Below are 19,505 nucleotides of genomic sequence, written 5' to 3' on the forward strand. Positions count from 1 at the left end.
TGTCCGGGAGGATCTCAAGGAGCGGCAGTGGGATTTAAACCCTAGCTTCCCTACAGATAGCACATATTATCTACATTATCTGTTCCTAAAGTTGGGTAACTCAACAGCAACTTAAGGCTAGCACAGCTGAAGCCTGGTGGCCATTTGGCAACCTGTCAAAAACGTATACAGTATGCTCTCTGGGCCAGGCAGGGACCTACCAACTGTACCTCAAATATTGTGTGCAATTCTGGTCACCACATCTCAGTGGAATTAGAAAAGGTACAGAGAAGGGAGACAAAAACGATAAACGGGATGGGACGGCTTCCCTATGAAGAAAGGCTGAAACGGCTTGGGCTTTTCAGCTTAGAGAAAAGTCGGCCGAGGGGAGATATGATAGAGGTCTATAAAATAATGAATGGAGTGGAACGGATAGATGTGAATCACTTATTTACTCTTTCCAAAAATACTAGGACTAGGGGGCATGCAATGAAGCTACAAAGTAGTAAATTTATAACGAATCAGAGAAACTATTTCTTCACACAATGTGTAATTAAACTCTGGAATTCATTGCCAGAGAATGTAGTAAAAGCAGTTAGCTTAGCGGGGTTTAAAAAAGGTTTGGATGGCTTCCTAAAAGAAAAGTCCATAAGCCATTATTAAAATGACTTGAGGAAAATCCACTGCTTTTTTCTGGGATAAGCAGCATAAAATGTATTGTAATTTTTTGGGGGATCTTGCCAGGTACTTGTGCCCTGGATTGGCCACTGTTGGAAACAGGATGCTGGGCTTGATGGACCTTCGGTCTGTCCCAGTATGGCAATATTTATATACTTACATCTCACCTTAAACTCAGATTTGGATAGGCAAATAATCAAATCCAATTAGCTTTTGTTGGTCTGTGCTCATCAACCTCTCCCCTAACAAGCACAGCTCTTTTGGATTTCTACACCCCCATGCGCATCAATCTACACTTCTTTGCATTCAATTTTAACTGCCAAACATTAGGCCATTCTTCTAATTTATTTAGATCACTTCTCATTTTGTCCACTCGTGCAGGACGTCAGACTCACAGAAACAGAAGCCTGCCCTTGCAGATCAGCAACGCGGCCGTGCCGGAGAAGAGGACTTTGGCTGGAGGGGGTTAGGGACCCCCGCCAGCAAAGGTACCCGACGGCAGCGGCGAGAGAGGGTTGGCGGCAGCGGGAAGAGGGGGTCAAAAGGTGGTGGTGGTAGCGGGGGGGCAAAAATGGCGGCGGGGGTTAAAATGGTTGGGGGGGGCAACGGCACCAGGGGGACTAAAATGTGCCCCCTCACCTCAGGCTCTGGACCCCCTCCCGCTGAAGTCTGGCTATGCCCCTGGTAGGTGCATGTTTTGGATGTGCGCAGATCAATTTTTCAGCGCACCTGGAAAAAAGGCATTTTTTTCTGTGGTCGAAAATGGACGTGCAGCAAAATTAAAACCAGCGCGTATCCATTTTCGGCCTGAGACCGCCACCCATTGACTTAGCGGTAAGGTCTCACGCACTAACCAGGTGGTAAGCAGCCAGTGCGCATAAACTGCTGATTACCGCCGGGTAAGCGCCACACTGTAGAAAATAGCAAATATTTTCTACCATGTGTTTTGGGCGCATATCAAAAATAGACTTACCGCCCGGGACACGCGGTAGCCGGGTGGTAGCACCAATTTGGCACGCACTTGGGTCATGCACTTGGGTCACAAAAATCTGAGGGAACGGTACAGTATAGGGGGTGAAGTGCTTCAGTGTGTGAAGGAAGAGCGGGACTTGGGGGTGATTGTGTCTGATGACCTTAAAGCTTCCAAACAGGTAGAAAAAGCAACGGTCAAAGCCAGAAGGATACTTGGATGCATAAAGAGAGGCATGACCAGCAGGAAAAAGGAGGTGATAGTGCCGTTGTATAAGCAGGGGCGTAGCCACGGGTGGGCCTGGACGGGCCCAGGCCCAGCCACTTTTCCTTCAGGCCCGCCCAGTGCCCACCCTAACAAGCCCCAACCCAAGCCATCTTTTCCTGCCTCTTCTGCTGGCTCTCCCCATCCGCGTGGTCTGTTTAAGTTTAGTCCTTGAAACGCCGTTCTCCCTTCAGGACCGCACCGGCGATTCCGATAGCCTTCTGCCAACGTGCATCGTCGGGGGCGGGGCTTCTCCTTAGGCGAATCCCACCTCAGGACGCGCCTGAGAGGCCCCGTCCCCGACGACGCACGCTGGCAAAAGGCTATCGGAATCGCCGGTGCGGTCCTGGAGGGAGAATGGCGCTTCAAGGACTAAAATTAAACAGACCACGCGGACGGGGAGAGCCGTCAGAAGAGAGGGAGGGGATGGCGAAGGGAGAAAGCGCTGCCAAGGTAGGCCGAGGGAGACAGAAGAAAATGCCGGGGGGGGGAAGGGAATATTTTAAAATTACTGTGTAGGGGTGGGGTTGGGAACAGCCCACCCAGGTTAATGCGGGGCCCGCCCAAAATGGCAGGTCTGGCTACGCTGCTGTGTATAAGTCTCTGGTGAGGCCTCATTTGGAGTACTGCTTGCAGTTCTGGAGACCACACCTACGGAAAGATATAATCAGGATGGAGTCGGTCCAGAGGGCGGCTACGAAATTAGTAAGCAGTCTTGAATGCAAAAATTATAGGGACAAGCTTATGAATCTCAACATGGATAGGCCGGAAGAGAGGAGGGAGAGAGGAGACATGATAGAAACGTTTAAATATCTCAAGGGCATTTATGTACAGGAAGAGAGCCTTTTTCAAATGAAGGAGAGCTCTGGAATGAGGGGGCATACGACAAAGTTAAGAGGGAATAGGCTTAGGAGTAACCTAAGGAAGTATTATTTCACAGAAAAGGGTGGTGGAGGTGTGGAATGGCCTCCCGGTGGAGGTGGTGGAGTCGAGGACTGTTCCAGAGTTTTAAAAGGCATGGGATAAGCATGTGGGATCACTTAGGAACAGGAAGAATTAGGGGTTACAGAGGATGGGCAAACTGGATGGGTTAGGGTTACCATATTTTGTTCTCTCAAAAAGAAGACACATGTTCCTCCCCTGCCACGCCCTTTTTGCATCCTCGCCCCGCCCCCTGTCACATATTCCCCTCCCCTGCCCCCCCCCATCACCTCCCCTCCTCTTACTTACTATTTACTGCCCTTGTGATCTAGTGACCTCTTCGGGGCAGGAAAGAGCCCCCTCTTTCCTGCCCAGAGCGCTGCCCTTGCCCTGCATCCTGTTGCTGTGTGATGGTCTCGGAATTCAAAATGGCCACCGAGAGTTGAAGCAGCCTCGCGAGACTTCAACTCTCGGTGGCCATTTTGAATCCCGAGACCGTCACAGCAACAGGATGCAAGGCAAGGACAGAGCTCTGGGCAGGAAAGAGGGGGCTCTTTCCTGCCCCGAAAAGGTCACTAGACCACCAGGGCAGTAGATAGTAAGTAAGGGAAGGGGAGACTAGGATAGGCCCGCCGCCCGCCCGTCCATTTGTCCAGAAATCCGGACAAACGGGCAGACTGGCAAAACCCGTCCGGACGCCTGGACATGTCCTCAAAAAGAGGACATGTCCGGGTAAATCCGGACATATGGTAACCCTAGGATGGGTCATATGGCCTTTATCTGCCGTCATGTTTCTATTGGATGCACATAGAAAGCTATGTGCCTTAGTAAAAGGACCCCTGGAACAGCTGTCCTACTTTCCTCCAGAACTACCTGACTCTTCAGTGCGTTTGAATTGCACAGTGACCCGATTCCTTCGCTGCTCTATAGGTGTGGGAGTTTGGCAAGTGCACTGTGCGTATTTACAGAGAGCTACACGGTGAAGATAGAAAACAGAATAGCTGTGATGAATGTAGTGCCTTCAGCACAGTGGCGTAGCCAAAGGTGGGCTTGGGTGGGCCCAGGCCCACCCACTTTGGATTCAGGCCCACCCAGTAGCAGCATACCTATGATGTGGTTGGCAGGGATCCCCAAGCCCCACCAGCCGAAAACTCCCAACAAGTGTCCCTCCTGCATACCTTGTAAGTAGCAGTGAGCAGTGACATACATACGGCTCGCACCGGCCCCACAGCCTTCCCTCTGATGTATTTCTGCCTAGGCGGAAACAGGAAGTTGCATCAGAGGGAAGGGTGTGAGGCCAACATGAGCAGTGTGTATTAGTTGCTGCTGATGAAAATCTGCTATTTAAAAGGTATACGTGAGAGGGGGGATGTTTGAGAGACCATATGGCATGCAGGCGAGAGAGGGAGAGACCAAATCACCTGTGGGACGGGGCGAGGTTCTTCTGCCCACCCATCTTGGGCCCAGGCCCACCCAAAATTGCGTGTCTGGCTACGCCCCTGCTTCAGCAAGTCTCAGAACAAGGAGGGGGAAGAGTCAAGGGTACAGCTACAGCTTTGGCACCACTGAGCCCCCAGACCAAATACCAGCACCTTTCCTGCTTTATTTTTTAAGTCAAAAACATGTTTCAAATGAATTTGTGAGGTCCATGAAACGTTCCAGATTGTCCATTTTTTTTTAAATCCACAGATCAGCTACATTCGAGCACAGGGCTTCGCTTGTTACTGCCAACCTCGTCCAAATTTTAAAATAAAAATCTGAACGCTGCAGCTCTGCTGTATTTTTGGTTTCACTTCCAAAAAAACATTTTGGCCACTTCCAAAGCTGGATCTGTGACTTTTCCTTCTGTTTTGACTTCCAAAAAAATGTAAGTTTAAATGAATCCCTTCATACAATAACTTAATGACAAATCATTTGGCTTAACACACCTAAGGTCTACAATTACAGCAGCTCTGAGGCTCTTTGTCCATGTTCAGAAGCCTTTGGCTTCCAGAGAGAGCAGTAATGCACCATGAGCTAAAGAGACCCTTCTGATGTGGGGAAATAGGTTTCTCTTCTAGACCTCTCCTCTGGAGAATTCAGATGGGCAGGGCCGGTCTTAGGCAGGGACGGTCACACAGGGCCTCGCGCTCCTAGAGGCCCTGCATCTCTGGCTCATCCTGTCTCAGAACATTTCCCTGCTCCGTACCTTAATGTGCATCCACATTTCAGTAGAGAGCATCAGGCAGCAGCAGCAATTTTCATATCCTGTCAGCTGCCGAGCCCAGAGCCTCCTAACTGCTGCGTCCCACCCCCTTTTGACATCACTTCCTGCTTCTGCAAGGGCGGGATGCAGCAGCAAAGAGGCTCTGGGCTCAGCAGCTGAGGGGATATGAAAATCGCTGCCGCTCTCTACTGAAACGTGGTGGATGCACATGCGTAGGGTTACCATATTTTGTCCCCCAAAAAGGAGGACGCATGCCCCGCCCCCACCACATACCCCACCACGCCCCCTTTCACGCCCTCGCTCCGCCCCCTGTCATATTTTCCCCTCCCCCCGTCACACACCCCGTTACTCCCCCTCCCCTTACCTTACTACTGCCCTGGTGGTCTAGTGACCTCTTCGGGGCAGGAAAGAGCCCCCTCTTTCCTGCCCGGAACGCTGCCCTGCATGTGGAGGGAGCAGGGCCCCGGGCCCAGCCCAGTCTCTTGTCAGCCCTGCTTACCAACGCTTGGTAAAAGGAGCCCTTAGCGAGTTGTGCCTGTAAATCTCAGTTAATGCCAATGAGTGCTGATAATTGCTTAACATCCAACTAACAACGCTGATTAGCTAGTTAACCAATTAAGTTATCCACATTGTTATAGAATACGCTTAAGTTTCTGTGTGGATTTTCAGGTGCCATATATAGAATCCGGGGGATTGCGCACACTTTTCTTAAAGAGTGTAGACTATTTGCATATAGTCCCTAGTTCTATAAACTGGGGCATCCAATTTTGTGCTTAGCATGCAAAGTTGGGCACCCAGTTCGTTGAATAGGGTCAGTTGTACGTGCTACACAATTTAACAATTGGCTGTTAATTAGAGTTAACAACCAATTATTGGCTTAGATTGATGTTAATTGGTACCAATTGGCGGTTGCACGCACATACCAAAAACCATAGGAAGCATCACAAATCTCCTCCAATTCAGAAAAGAAATGAAAACCTAGCTCTTCAGAAAGTCCTACAGCTAATCGCAAAGGTATCATCGCCTTCATTTCAAATCTACCTCTTCAAAAACTATACGAATAAATATCAGCAAAACTCTACGGTTGAACATAAAAGCTACCACTACCTTTTCCACTTCAAATCTATCTCTTAGCAAGATAGAAAGGTGCTAACCCATACGATATTTTATGGACAAAAGTTTAAACTGAGCCCTTGCTTCAATCGGAAGCCAATGAAGCTTCTCAAGAAGCAGAGAAGCTGGTTCAAATCTAGAAACGGAGAATATTAAGCATTGTTGCATTGTTCTGTACCAGTTGAATTTTGCTTACTAATGTCCAATCTACTGAAACTTAATGCTTGAACCAGCAATCCATAAAACCAAAAACTTTACGTCCTTAGCTTTCGCATAGTATAAAAAAATGTTCTTTCCCCTTTATATTTAAAGTATTTTGTAGTATAATAATTTAAGTTCATTCAGTCATCACATTGAGTTTTGTTGGCAGTGAATTATATGGTGCATTTGTCAATTTTCTGTCTGTGGCCCGTTAGGAATTGTACTGATATTCACGGAGCCTTCTGTGTATCAAGGTTACCCACCTCTGATATTTATTTATTTATTTATTGCATTTGTATCCCTCATTTTCCCACCTATTTGCAGGCTCAATGTGCCTTACAATATTCCGCTCTAGTTATCGCCAAAGCAGAGTAAAGACACAATTAATTATTACATAAGAACATGAGTAACGTAGTGGGATAAAGCATTAGGTATAACGAGATCAAAAATGTAATAACAGTTAAAGCAGTAATGCGCCAAGGTTCAAATGATGGATCATTGTGGTATGTCTTATTGACGAGATAGGTCTTCAGTGATCTCTGAAAGTTGATTAAGTCGCTCATTTTTTTCACATCGAGTGGTAATGCATTCCAAAGCTGCGTTCCTATGTAGGAAAAACTAGATGCATGTGTTCATTTATATTTTAGGCCTTTGCAACTGGAGAAGTGAAGATTTAGGAATGTGCGTGAAGATCTTTTGGTGTTCCTGGGTGGTAGGTAAGTCAATAAGGTCTGACATGTAGACTGGGGCATCTCCATAGATAATTTTATGAATCAGGGTGCAGACCTTGAACGTAATACGTTCCCTAAGTGGGAGCCAGTGCAGTTTTTCTCTTAGGGGTGTGGCACTTTCGTATTTTTGATATACTAGCAAGACACCCCTTTTGATTTTTTTTTTTTTGACTCTTGGGTTGATTTTGTGTAAGCAGACATGCTTCTCTTTCCCTCCACTGTATGTCAGTCAGATTGTAGAACCTTAAAGTACATGTAAGATTAAGCTAGTAGTCACACAAGTAACCGGAGGGTTTTCCATTTCTAATTTTGGTTGTCTGGAAGGAATTTTTGCCACCCTTCTATCCAAACAATGGAGAAAGAATCACCAATATGTAGTCTGAGAAACTGAGCTGCCTACAAGATTACAGAAATTGAGGAGAGTTGAGTATCCACAGTGGCGTACCAAGGGGGGGGGGGGCAGAGGGGGTGGTCCGCCTCGGGTGCACGCCGCTGGGGGGTTGCCGTGCACCTGTTGGCTGAGTCCGCTCGTTCCCTCCCTGCTGCTCCCTCTGCGCGGAACAGGTTACTTCCTGTTCCGGGGCAGAGGGAGCAGCAGGGAGAGAACGAGCAGACTCGGCCAACAGGCGTGTGGCACCCCCCCCCCCCCCAGCAGGTAAAAATGCACCCGGGGGGGAGGGTGTCATTTCGCCGGTTGGGGGGGGGCTGTGCTGCACCCGGGGGGGGGGGCGCATCTCCTCTGCCCCTCAGAGGAGGAGAAAAGAAGAGCAGAAAAGTTATCATTTAGATGTTCAACCAGAGGAGAAAGATGAAAGCTGAATCAACCAGACACAACTGAAGAGAAGAAAATAGATCTGATGTGAGTAGTAAGGTTCACTAGCTTTTGTCAAACCTTATTTCCATAATTGATTTTGACAGATGCCACTCCCACTTCTAGGTTGTCAGCTAATCAGAATTAAAAATCTATTAGCCCCACCTACTCTCTGATCAAGCCATACCCCTCCCACCCCGTTCCATTTGATGGTGTCATTGGAAGTATAACTCCTCCCTGAACCCCGCCCCATTTGGTGATGTCACAGTACGTGATGTCATAACTCTGCCCAGGCCATGCTCCTTTTTCAAGGTAGCAGTGATTATGGGCTCACACGAATTCAAGTTGGCAGAGCATATCATAGGAAGTAATAGCATAAATCCAAGATGTCGGCAATTTGTGTAAATCATGTGACACGAAGTGACATAGATTGCCAGACATCTCGCCCTACAGCCCCATAGGAGCACGTGCAGTTTGCTCAGCCACTGAGCATGCGCAGTTGGGTTTCTTGTATTTTCTCAGCCTTAGTAGGGTGTTTTTTTTCTTTTACCACAGTATTCATGACTTGTTATCTCTGAGGAATGAAAGGCATTTCAGTCTTCAAACTGAGGAAGGAAAAATAAATTGTGTTTTGTAAAACTCTAAGAATTAAGCACAGTCTTTAAACGTGTGATGATCTGTTTTATAAAAACCGAGAAAAACTTTTCAAGGGATTAAAAATGTCTGTTTATCCGGATGTATCGAGGGAGACGCAAGTACGTCGAAAAAGATTTCTTCAGAAGAAGCAAGAAACGATTCAATTGGGAGCAACCTTCTTTCTTAAATTTCCGTGCAAATGTCTAGTTAACTATCACTCTGAGAAATTTGTGTTTTATGATCCCTCACAACTTGAGTCATTTATTACAACTAGAAGGGTAATTGGAGTAGAACCTCCAATGATTAATAATGCTTGAGATAGTATATATAGGATCAAGCACACGCCCGCTTAGTCTCTTTAAGTATATGTTCGTTATTCTTCAACGTAATCCTTACTTTGAACTCCTCGTGTGGACTTATGTTGGGTTAATTGTAGAAAAATGTAATTATGATTGTTTCCTATGATGTAAAAAAATTAATTAACCAACTTTCTTAACAAGTTTGAAATACTTAATAAATAAATAAATAACATGTGATGGTCTTAAAGGGCTGAAATTCCCTCAGGGAGAATCTATGGATCTCTGCTTTCGTTTATCTTAGAGCTAGCCTAAACTGTGGTCATATCAAACAGCGTGTTTTGTGTAGTGGATTCCGCATTCTCTTGCATTGCAGTGGTTTTTTCTATGTGCTATTAAGTTAACTCATTGAACTTTTTAACACTGACACTTTTATTTTGTACCTATTTATATATGTATGTATATTCTAAAGTAGAAAAGCACTTTGTTAAAAAGAAGGAAAGAATTGCATTAGATATTAGTCTTGCCATTTGCTACTAACTGTAGACCGGTACTTAACTGGCTATCCGGCGATATTCTGTGGGAGATAGCCTGCTGAATATCACTGGTTAGTGCTTAGTGGATAGATGGTTATATTGTGCAATATAACCAGCTATCCGCTGATATATAGCTGATCACTTTTTTCCCCCAGAAATGGCGTGCGCTCAGGGCGGGACTACCAGCGGCAGCCATGTTGGGCCAGTGGTAGTCCGAAAAGAGCAACTGTAAAAGGGTCCCTAAGTTTGGCAGCCAAATTAGGCTGCCAAAATATGGTTTCAACTTAACCGGCCAGCGCTGAATATCAACTTGGCTGGTTAAGTTGGAACCAGCCAAAAAAAAAACACCCAGGAAACAGCCCGGCATTGAATATCTGGGCTCAGCGACAACCACAGGAGGCAGCCTGGCTATCTCCCATAGTCTGAATATAGGCCCCATTGCAGTGGCGTAGCCACAGGTGGTCCTGGGTGGGCTGGGGCCCATCCACTTAGGGCTCAGGCCCACCCAACAGCAACACATATTTAGTGCTAGCTAGTGGGGATCCCAAGCTTTGCCAGCTGAAGACCCTCCCCCTGATGGTGCTGAAAACACTGAAAACACTGCTCTCCACTTCAGCATGGGCGTAGTTTGACTGTTTCATTTGGGGAGGCAAAGGATGGGGCGCAGCATATTAGCATATTCATTTGCATATATATATATACACACACAAATGAATATGCTAATATGGAGGAAGGACGGAAGGGAAAGAAGAGCTGGCTTTTTTTGGGGAATAACCATAATGAATATGTATGAGGTATCAAGCCAGCTCTTTCTCCCTCCCTTCCGTCTTTCCTCTTACCCAGCACTCCCTCTTCCTCTCCAGTAGTATTTCATATACAGACAGATTGACAGAGGCCATGCTGGATTGGGGGATGGAAGGGAGAGAGACTGGTCCATGCTGGATGGGGTATGAGGTGGAGAAAGGAGATATTGGATGAGGAGAGAAAATGCTGCATGGATAGTGAGAGAGACAGAGCGGAGATGCTGAATGTTTGAAACTAATTATACCATCCATTATACTATTTCTGGTGGAAATAAGGAGAGAGTAGAAGAAGAGCAAAAAAGGAGAAGGAATGTGAAGAGCATAGGCGCCCGGTATAAGAGGCTTGGGGAGGCTAAGCCTCCCCAGCCGGCAGCCACAAGTTCTCAACAACAGGAGCAGGATGGATCAGCTGTTTCTTCGTCTTTATTCTTCTCCGTTCCGTTCTCCTCCTCCAACCAGTCCCGACCGACTCCTCTCTCTTCATTGCAGTGCTGCCAGTGCCTGTGCCCCGTTTCTCCTCTTTCCCTCCCCCACGCGCCTCAGTCTCTTCAGCCTTCAGGGCTTCAGGGCTGCTGCCCTGCCGACATGATCGAGTCCTGACTCCTGAGTGCTCCCGCCTTAATCGCTATTCGCTACAGTAGTAGCAAATAGCAATCGTCGATTTGCGCTGACTCATCTGCTGCCTTCAGCCCTCAGCCAGTCAGCCTTCCGCGAAGTCGGGAACGCGCGGCCGGGGCCGTCACTGAGCAGGCAAGGCTGGCTAAGAGTTTCCATCCACTTCCTTCGCTTCGATGGTAGAAGACTACTACTACAGAAAATTGTGGCACACAGCGCACATTGAGAGGTAAGTGCTGACTCTGAGGCAGGTTTTAAGTCAAAATTTAAAAAATGAATATTTTGTTTCCTGCAGATCTCAGCCCATTTAGTTATGTTTAAACAAAAGAGTCTCTGTTGCTTAAACATAACTAATGGGCTATAAGCCCCTAATGCAGTCCATTGGTTTTCTTATACTTTGCTTGTGCCAAAATTGAAATTTGAAAAATTATCAATCTATCTCTATCTGGTCGTTAATAAAAGGAGCTCATTTTTGTGAATACTATCCACCCAGTGTGGCTGTCTGATACTAGTGTTCCCAGACCTAAATTGTGGCACACCGTACTTGGATTTCTGGAGAGGTGCTGACTCTGAGGCAGGTTTTATATGATAAGTCAAAATAAAAAAATAAATATTTTGTTTCTTGCAGATCTCTTTTGTTTAAACATAATTAAATGGGCTACAAGCCCCTAATGCAGTCCATTGGTTTTCTTATATTTTGTTTGTGATGACTTGTATTTTTACTTATTATTTTTCTGTGTGTTGTCAGACAATTATGGATGTAAGCCCCACCCCTAACTCCACCCCCTTTAGCCTCCCCAAATAGTTGGGCCACCGACCGCCTATAGTGAAGAGATAGGTATAGACACTTTGTAAACATTGTTTGAATACTGCCTTTGTCATAGTTGCTGCCTCTGCTGTTTTTGCTGTCTCAGTTAATTCCATAAAGACTCTTTTAAGTAAATTTGTTGGTTCACAACACCAAACCTGGAGTGCTTTGCCTTATTGACTGAAAGGAGTGTCCAACGCATGTGATGAATATGTCTATGACCTCCCAGCTTTGGTCAGTCCCAGCCCTGGTCCCAAAGTAATAAATTCTTTATTTGAGCGATCCCCCCCCCCCCCCCATACTGGGCACACATCAAGACAATTGCAATTAACCTTTTTTATCTTAATTTTTGCCCTGTACATGCTTTATTTTCGTGTGAAATCACCCAATAAAGGCGATTTTGCTTAAAGATATCCCTAGTGTGGGCTTACCGGCACGAAGAGCAGAGCGGCGAACTCCGAACTGGCGGTAAAAGCACCAAACAGGAAGCACCTCGGCGACTCCATCCTTCGCTTCCCTGCCCTCAGCATTCCACCCGCCCGAAAGGAAATGACATCAGAGGAAGGGGGGACGCTGAGAGGGCAGGGAAGCGAAGGACAGAGTCGAGGTGCTTCCTGTTTGGTGCTTTTACAGTGGCGCCCCGCGATTTCCGGTAAGAAGAGTTTGGGGGGGGCATTGCCCCCCCTCGCCCCCCCAGTCTACGCCCATGCTGCTGATACTGGCCTCATTGCATTGGGGGGGGGGAGAACACTTGGTGCCCACCCACTTCTTGACTAGGCCCACCCAAAATCTGCTGTCTGGCTACGCCCCTGCCCCATTGTGGATGTCCTGAAAACATGACTGGCTGGGTGTGCCCCGAGGACTGGGTTGAGAACCGCTGTTTTGGAGAATAAACACAAATGCACACATTCGTGCTGGAACATACATGCGTAAAGTTACTCTTGTCTTGAAGCAGATGTAACTTTGTGCAGCAGGTTTCAGGAAGGCAATTTTCTACAGGTATTTAGGTGCATATGCTTATCTTTGCAAAATAGGGTGCCACATCCTACCTAGACACTCAGTTATAAAATTACTTTTTTTTTTTTTTGCTGTGATTTGAGGGAACCAATAAAGGGAGAGAGAGTCTCATGGCCCAGTTACACACTCGCTTTCAAACTCCTGGCATCCACACCCATTACTGCCTGCCTTTAGAGGTGATACCACATCCCATGCTCCCCCACATCTTACGGAGCAGCTGCATAGCACACACTGGTCTGGCTGCCGAGCTGGAAAGAGGTCACTAGAGGCAAACATCTGGCCCTGCTGGTAGACCGTCCCGTTATACTGGCATGACTTCACAGGTGCCCGGAGGCCGGAGGGAGTACGCGGTTCTGCACAAGGAGCAAAAAAAAAAGATAAAAATGAAAGACCAGTTTAATCAAGTTCTAAACCAGCAAAGTCTAATGCCACACAGACCGAGGTTAATGTTCAGTGAATGACTATTTGTTTAAAGTTACACAGATTTTTAGTGGAATAACTTAAGTGCCAATGCTGAAAATGTATGAGTAAGTTTAGACAGATAGCTCTCCGTTTAAAAGTTATGCCTGTCAAGTACTTTGACGGATAACTTTTACATTCAGGAGCCCTTTTTACAAAGGCGCCTAACAGTGACTTAGCCAGACTTTGGTGGGAGGGAGGGTCCAGAGCCCAAAATGGGGGGACACATTTTAGGCCGCCTCCCCCATCCGCTACCCCTCCCCCAGCACTTCCGACCCCCCCCCCCCCCCACTGCCACCAGGTACCTTTGCTGGCGGGGGTCCACAACCCTCGCCAGCCAAAGTCTTCTTCAGCGCCGGTCTCCGGCACGCTGCGTTCGCTGCTGATCTGTGCTTTCTTGAGTCCTGACATCCTGCACGCTCCTTTAAGTGAAACTGAGCTCAGTTTCACTTAAAGGAACATGCAGGACATCAGGACTCAAGAAAGCACAGATCAGCGAACGTGGCGTGCCAGAGACCAGTGCTGAAGAAGGCTTCAAGCCCGCCAGCAAAACCAGGGGCAAAACCAGACTAAATCTGTGGGGGCCCAGGCCCCCGTGGCCCCACCTAGCTACGCCCCTGACGCGTAAGTGCCTAATGTGCATCCAGCATGCGCCAAATCGGCGTTACAACCTGGCCAACACGTGCCCCAGGCAATAATTCTGAATTTGGCGCACACCGAAAACAAGCGAGACAAAATAATTTTCTGTGGCTGGGGCGTTCCTGGTGGTAACCATCAGTTGGCACACGCTGGACGGTTACCACACGGGTAACGCGTGAGCCCTTACTGCTAAATTAATGGGTGTCATTAAGGGCTCAGGCCATAAATAGACGCAGGCTGGTTTTCATTTTGCCACACATCCATTTCCCAGCTCAACCCCCCCCCCCCCATTTTTTCCAGATGCGGTGGAAATGGTCCAGCGCATGTCCAATACATGGCGCCCACACTACCGCAGGCCACTTTTTGGCACGCCTTTGTAAAAGGGGCCCTCAGTGATTCAGTATCCATATGTCCGGATAGGATTTACCCGGACATGTCCTCTTTTTGAGGGCATGTCCGGGCAACCGGGCGGGTTTTGCCAATCTGCCCGTTTGTCCGGATTTTCTATAGGACAGCCCACCCACCAGCCTGCCCGTTTGTCCAGAAATCCAGCCTCCCCTCCCCTTACTTACTACTGTCCTGGTGGTCTAGTGACTTCTTCCGCCTTCGGGGCAGGAAAGAGCCCCCTCTTTCCTGCCTGGAGCGCTGCCCTGCATGCAACCTTCCTGTTGCTAATCCTCGGTGCCGATTCAAAATGGCCACCGAGAGTTGAAGTGACCTCGTGAGACTTCGGCGGCCATTTTGAATCACCGCCGAGATCAGCAACAGGAAGGTTGCATGCAGGGCAGCACTCCGGGCAGGAAAGAGAGGGGGCTCATTCCTGCCCCGAAGAGGTCACTAGACCACCAGGGCAGTAGTAAGGTAAAGGGAGGGGGGATGACGGGGTGTGTGATGGGGGGAGGGGAAAATGTGACAGCGGAGGGAGCGAGGGCGGGAAAGGGGGCGGGTGGGGTGTGACAGGGGGCGGGGTGGGTGTGTGGTGGGGGCATGTGTCCTCCTTTTGGGGGGGACAAAATATGGTAACCCTAGCCACAATTAACTTGATTATATAACAGGACCTTAAGTCCAAAAAGGCCTCAATTTTAAGTCTATTTTATAAAGGCAGTAAAGTTACCTAACTGCTGCCAAAAAATGGGAAGGAAAAAACACACAGTGGATCCAAGAAAAAGTCCTCTCACAGTGGGTGTCTTCCCGAACAAGGTCTTTATTAGCAGTAACAGAATTGACCCGACACGTGACGTGTTTCGGCCGTAAGGCCTGCGTCAGGGGTCTATAAAACAATATACATAGAAATGCATCAAAATACAAATATAATAAAAAGCTTAAATAAAATTAAAAGTTAAAACATACACTTATATATGTGTATGAACTATTAAAACATAAAAATAAGTGAATTATAAAAAGGAATATGGAATTGCAAATTTAGAAAATAAGTAAGTCCGAAGTTTAACCTTATCAACACAGACGTAATGAGGACAGGAAATAACATACACAACATTATGTGATACCATAATACAGAACATACCTAGTATATCTGTAGAGAAAAATACCTCATGGGTCAAGTCAAGAAACAGCACTAAAACTGCTCAAAACGGTATCTATAATAAATATGTAGGGCAAAAAATAATAATCAATAAATAAATAAATACACACTGTACATACAATCAAATATGACAGAATGAAATGCTAATGATTATAAATGAAACAATATAATGAATAAGAGCTCTTACTTATTTTCTAAATTTGCAATTCCATATTCCTTTTTATAATTCACTTATTTTTATGTTTTAATAGTTCATACACATATATAAGTGTATGTTTTAACTTTTAATTTTATTTAAGCTTTTTATTATATTTGTATTTTGATGCATTTCTATGTATATTGTTTTATAGACCCCTGACGCAGGCCTTATGGCCGAAACACGTCACGTGTCGGGTCAATTCTGTTACTGCTAATAAAGACCTTGTTCGGGAAGACACCCACTGTGAGAGGACTTTTTCTTGGATCCACTGTGTGTTTTTTCCTATCGTCGGTTTCTTTGTGGAGAGCTCACCTTCTGTGAAAAAATGGGAAGGATCAGAAAGGTTTTTCCTCCTTTCACCTAAGATGACTTAGGGACTGTACAGTGTCTCTGACCAGTTGGGTGAACTGGGGAAGAAGGACTGGCAGCCTAGAGAGCTTTACTACTACTACTACTTAACATTTCTAGAGCGCTACTAGGGTTACGCAGCGCTGTACAAATTAACAATTAAGGACGGTCCCTGCTCAAAGAGCTTATAATCTAATAGATAAGAGTGAGACAAATATAGGGCAATCAAGCCATTGTGACATCACTGATGAGGTTGGCTCTTAGGCATTGGTGGAATGAGGCATTATGACATCACAATCTCAGCTCTGGATACCAGAGACTGAAACTCTTCACACTGAGGGGAGAAGTGGGCCAAGTATAGGACAGTCGAGCCATTGTGACATCACTGATGAGGTTGGCTCTTAGGCATTGGTGGAATGAGGCATTATGACATCACAATCTCAGCTCTGGTTAAATCACTGCTATATGTAATACTACTACTACTACTTAACATTTCTAGAGCGCTACTAGGGTTACGCAGCGCTGTACAAATTAACAATTAAGGACGGTCCCTGCTCGGAAGAGCTTACAATCTAATGGACGAAATGTCAAGTTGGGGTAGATAAGTTTCCTGAGAAGTGGTGTAGTGATTAGGAGCCGAAGGCGACATTGAAGAGGTGGGCTTTGAGCATTGATTTGAAGATGGGTAGGGAGGGGGCACGGCGTATGGGCTCAGGGAGTGTGTTCCAGGCATGGGGTGAGGCGAGATAGAAGGGACGGAGCATGGAGTTGGAGGTGGTGGAGAAGGGTACTGAAAGGAGGGATTTGCCTTGAGAGCGGAGGTTACGGGTAGGGACGTAAGGGGAGATGAGGGTAGAGAGGTACGGAGGGGCCGCAGATCGAGTGCATTTGTAGGTGAGTAAGAGAAGCTTGAACTGTATGCGGTATCTGATTGGGAGCCAGTGAAGTGACTTGAGGAGAGGGGTGATATGAGTATATCGGTTAAGGCGGAAGATAAGACGTGCGGCAGAGTTCTGGATGGACTGAAGGGGGAGTAGATGGCTACGTGGGAGGCCGGTCAGGAGTAGGTTGCAGTAGTCAAGGTGAGAGGTAATGAGAGAGTGGATGATAGTTCGGGTGGTGTGCTCGGAGAGGAGGGGGCGAAAGAGCTTTGTGCTGGAACCCTATGATCAGCTGGAAGAGAAGCAGGGGGGGGGGGAAGCAGGCCTGGCCCCTACCATTGAGTGACTATGTTTTTCGCACGTGCCCTGCATTTCAGTGAGGACCAGAGTGGAGGAATAGTCTAATGGTTAGTGCGATCCAGGGGGACTGGATTGAGATCCCCCTATGGCTCCTTGTGATCCTGAGCAAGTTACTTAACCCTTCAATGCCCCAGATATAAAAGTTCTTGTATATAATATGTGAACTGCTTTGATTGTAACCACAGAAAGGTGGTATATCAAATCCCATCCCCTTTCTCTTACATCATGGGACCCAGGGCAGATTCTGGGGAGGGGGCCCCAAAGCCAGCTTACAGGCTGTCTCTCTTTCAACTTCAGGAAGACTTAGGGCCTCCTGTGACATGGGAGACTAGGTCAAGAGCCTGGTTGCCCATCCCTAACAGCAGCCCTAATTTCAGTCCCTACTGACATGCAAATAAGCCCCCATAATGTGTCTCTGTACATGGCTCTGCACCTCCCCCCCCCCCCCAACACACAAACAGGCTACTCCTGAAGAGCAAAGTTGCAGTCAAAAGCAGTGGAGGAGAGGGCGTTCTGCAATGCCTTGTGTCAAGGAAGTCTTGACATATTTCGGGAATAAATTTCTCTTTCCTTTCCTCCTCCAGTCATATCTTTGTTCTCCCTCCCACATCCATTACGGCCCCCCCCCCCTCATCTTCCCTCTATCCTACTTTCGTATATTTCTGGTTTTTTTTATTTTAAACTTTATTTATAACTTATGAACATCACATTTATCAACTTTCATACATTTTATTTCCCTTTAATCTAGACAATGCAACCCCACACCTATTCCCCCAACCCTCAGACCCCTCCCCATAAGCCTCCTCCCCTCCAAGGCTCTCATAGCATCTGTTGAGCACCACAGCAGTGGCGTAGCCACAGGTGGGCCTGGGTGGGCCGGGGTCCACCCACTTAGGGCTCAGGCCCACCCAACAGTAGCACAAGTTTAGCAGTAGCTGATGGGGATTCCAAGCTCTACCAGCTGAAGACTTCCCCCTGATGGTAATGAAAATGGTGTGCTCCACGTTACTGGCACCTGTGAATGCTCAGTTTTCAGCGCATGCCTGCTGCAGATTGCCAAGGTGGAGAGAAACATTTTCCCCACCAGCTTAGATATTTTTTTGGGGGGAGGGGAGTGGGGGAGAACACTTGGTGCCCACCCACGTCTTGCCTAGGCCCACCCAAAATCTGCTCTCTGGCTACGCCCCTGCACCACAGTGTCACCATCCAGTCAAGCCCTTACTCCAGTCCCCTGGTTGCCTCTTGCCTTTCTTACACTCATCACAGTTTCCCCTTCGTTTTTCTACTTTGCCCCACCTCAGCTGCCTCCTGTTCCTGCCACCAGCTGAGCTCCTCTTCCATTGACCTCCATCCACACCAAACTAAAGATAACCCTAGTCTTACTTTCCCTCCCACATGCCCACCACTGCCCATTTGATGATTATTGCTAAAATCCTACAGCTGTATAGAGAGTATAGGTGGGACAGCAGCAAGCATGCATTCTGGAGGGAAAGGAAATGTTATTCACAGCAAAACCAAGTAATTTCAGTTGCTGTGTAGAGAAAATATTTTGCTAACATAGGGTTAATCATTCCTAAAGAGGAACAGTTCAGCTCTGACCTTGTAAGTAGAACTGAATGTTCTTAGATATGCCAACAGTCTAGAACTGTAACATTATTTTTATTTTGTTACATTTGTATCCCGCGCTTTCTCACTCCTGGCAGGCTCAATGCGGCTTACATGGGGCAATGGAGGGTTAAGTGACTTGCCCAGAGTCACAAGGAGCTGCCTGTGCCTGAAGTGGGAATTGAACTCAGTTCCTCAGGACCAAAGTCCACCACCCTAACCACTAGGCCACTCCTCCACTGTTGCTACTATCTGAGATTCTACATGGAATGTTGCTATTCCACTAGCAACATTCCATGTAGAAGTCAACCCTTGCAGATCACCAATGTGGCCGCGCAGGCTTCTGCTTCTGTGAGTCTGACGTCCTGCACGTATGTGCAGGACATCAGACTCACAGAAACAGAAGCCTGCGCAGCCTTCTACATGGAATGTTGCTAGTGGAATAGCAACATTCCATGCAGAATCTCCAATAGTAGCAACATTCCATGCAGAATCTCCAATAGTAGCAACATTCCATGTAGAATCTCCAGTAGTAGCAACATTCCATGTAGAATCTCCAATAGTATCTATTTTATTTTTGTTACATTTGTACCCTGCGCTCTCCCACTCATGGCAGGCTCAATACGGCTTACATGGGGCAATGGAGGGTTAAGTGACTTGCCCAGAGTCACAAGGAGCTGCCTGTGCCTGAAGTGGGAATCAAACTCAGTTCCTCAGGACCAAAGTCCACCACCCTAACCACTAAGCCACTAGGATGTTAACTGTAACATGTTAATGACAGGCACACAGGCACTGTGGAACTGCACCTAGGCATTCTAAGGGAAAGATTTATAAGAGCGGGGGGGGGGGGGGGGGGGGGGGTTAGAGTCAGACAACCTCCGGACTG

General features: G+C 47.1%; 1 protein-coding gene across 3 annotated transcripts in view; it reads right to left on the reverse strand.

The window, feature by feature from the left end:
- CHRDL2 (chordin like 2) overlaps positions 1 to 19,505 on the reverse strand; it is an 80,440-nt gene that overhangs the window by 33,180 nt on the left and 27,755 nt on the right. For all 3 annotated transcript variants that reach the window (XM_030199320.1, XM_030199319.1, XM_030199321.1), the window contains exon 4: positions 12,796 to 12,938. In XM_030199320.1, coding sequence (XP_030055180.1) covers positions 12,796 to 12,938 — 143 coding nt within the window. The remainder of the gene's footprint in view (positions 1 to 12,795; positions 12,939 to 19,505) is intronic.

This window comes from Microcaecilia unicolor, chromosome 4, assembly GCF_901765095.1.
Source record: "Microcaecilia unicolor chromosome 4, aMicUni1.1, whole genome shotgun sequence".
In the NCBI taxonomy this organism is placed as follows: Eukaryota; Metazoa; Chordata; class Amphibia; order Gymnophiona; family Siphonopidae; genus Microcaecilia; species Microcaecilia unicolor.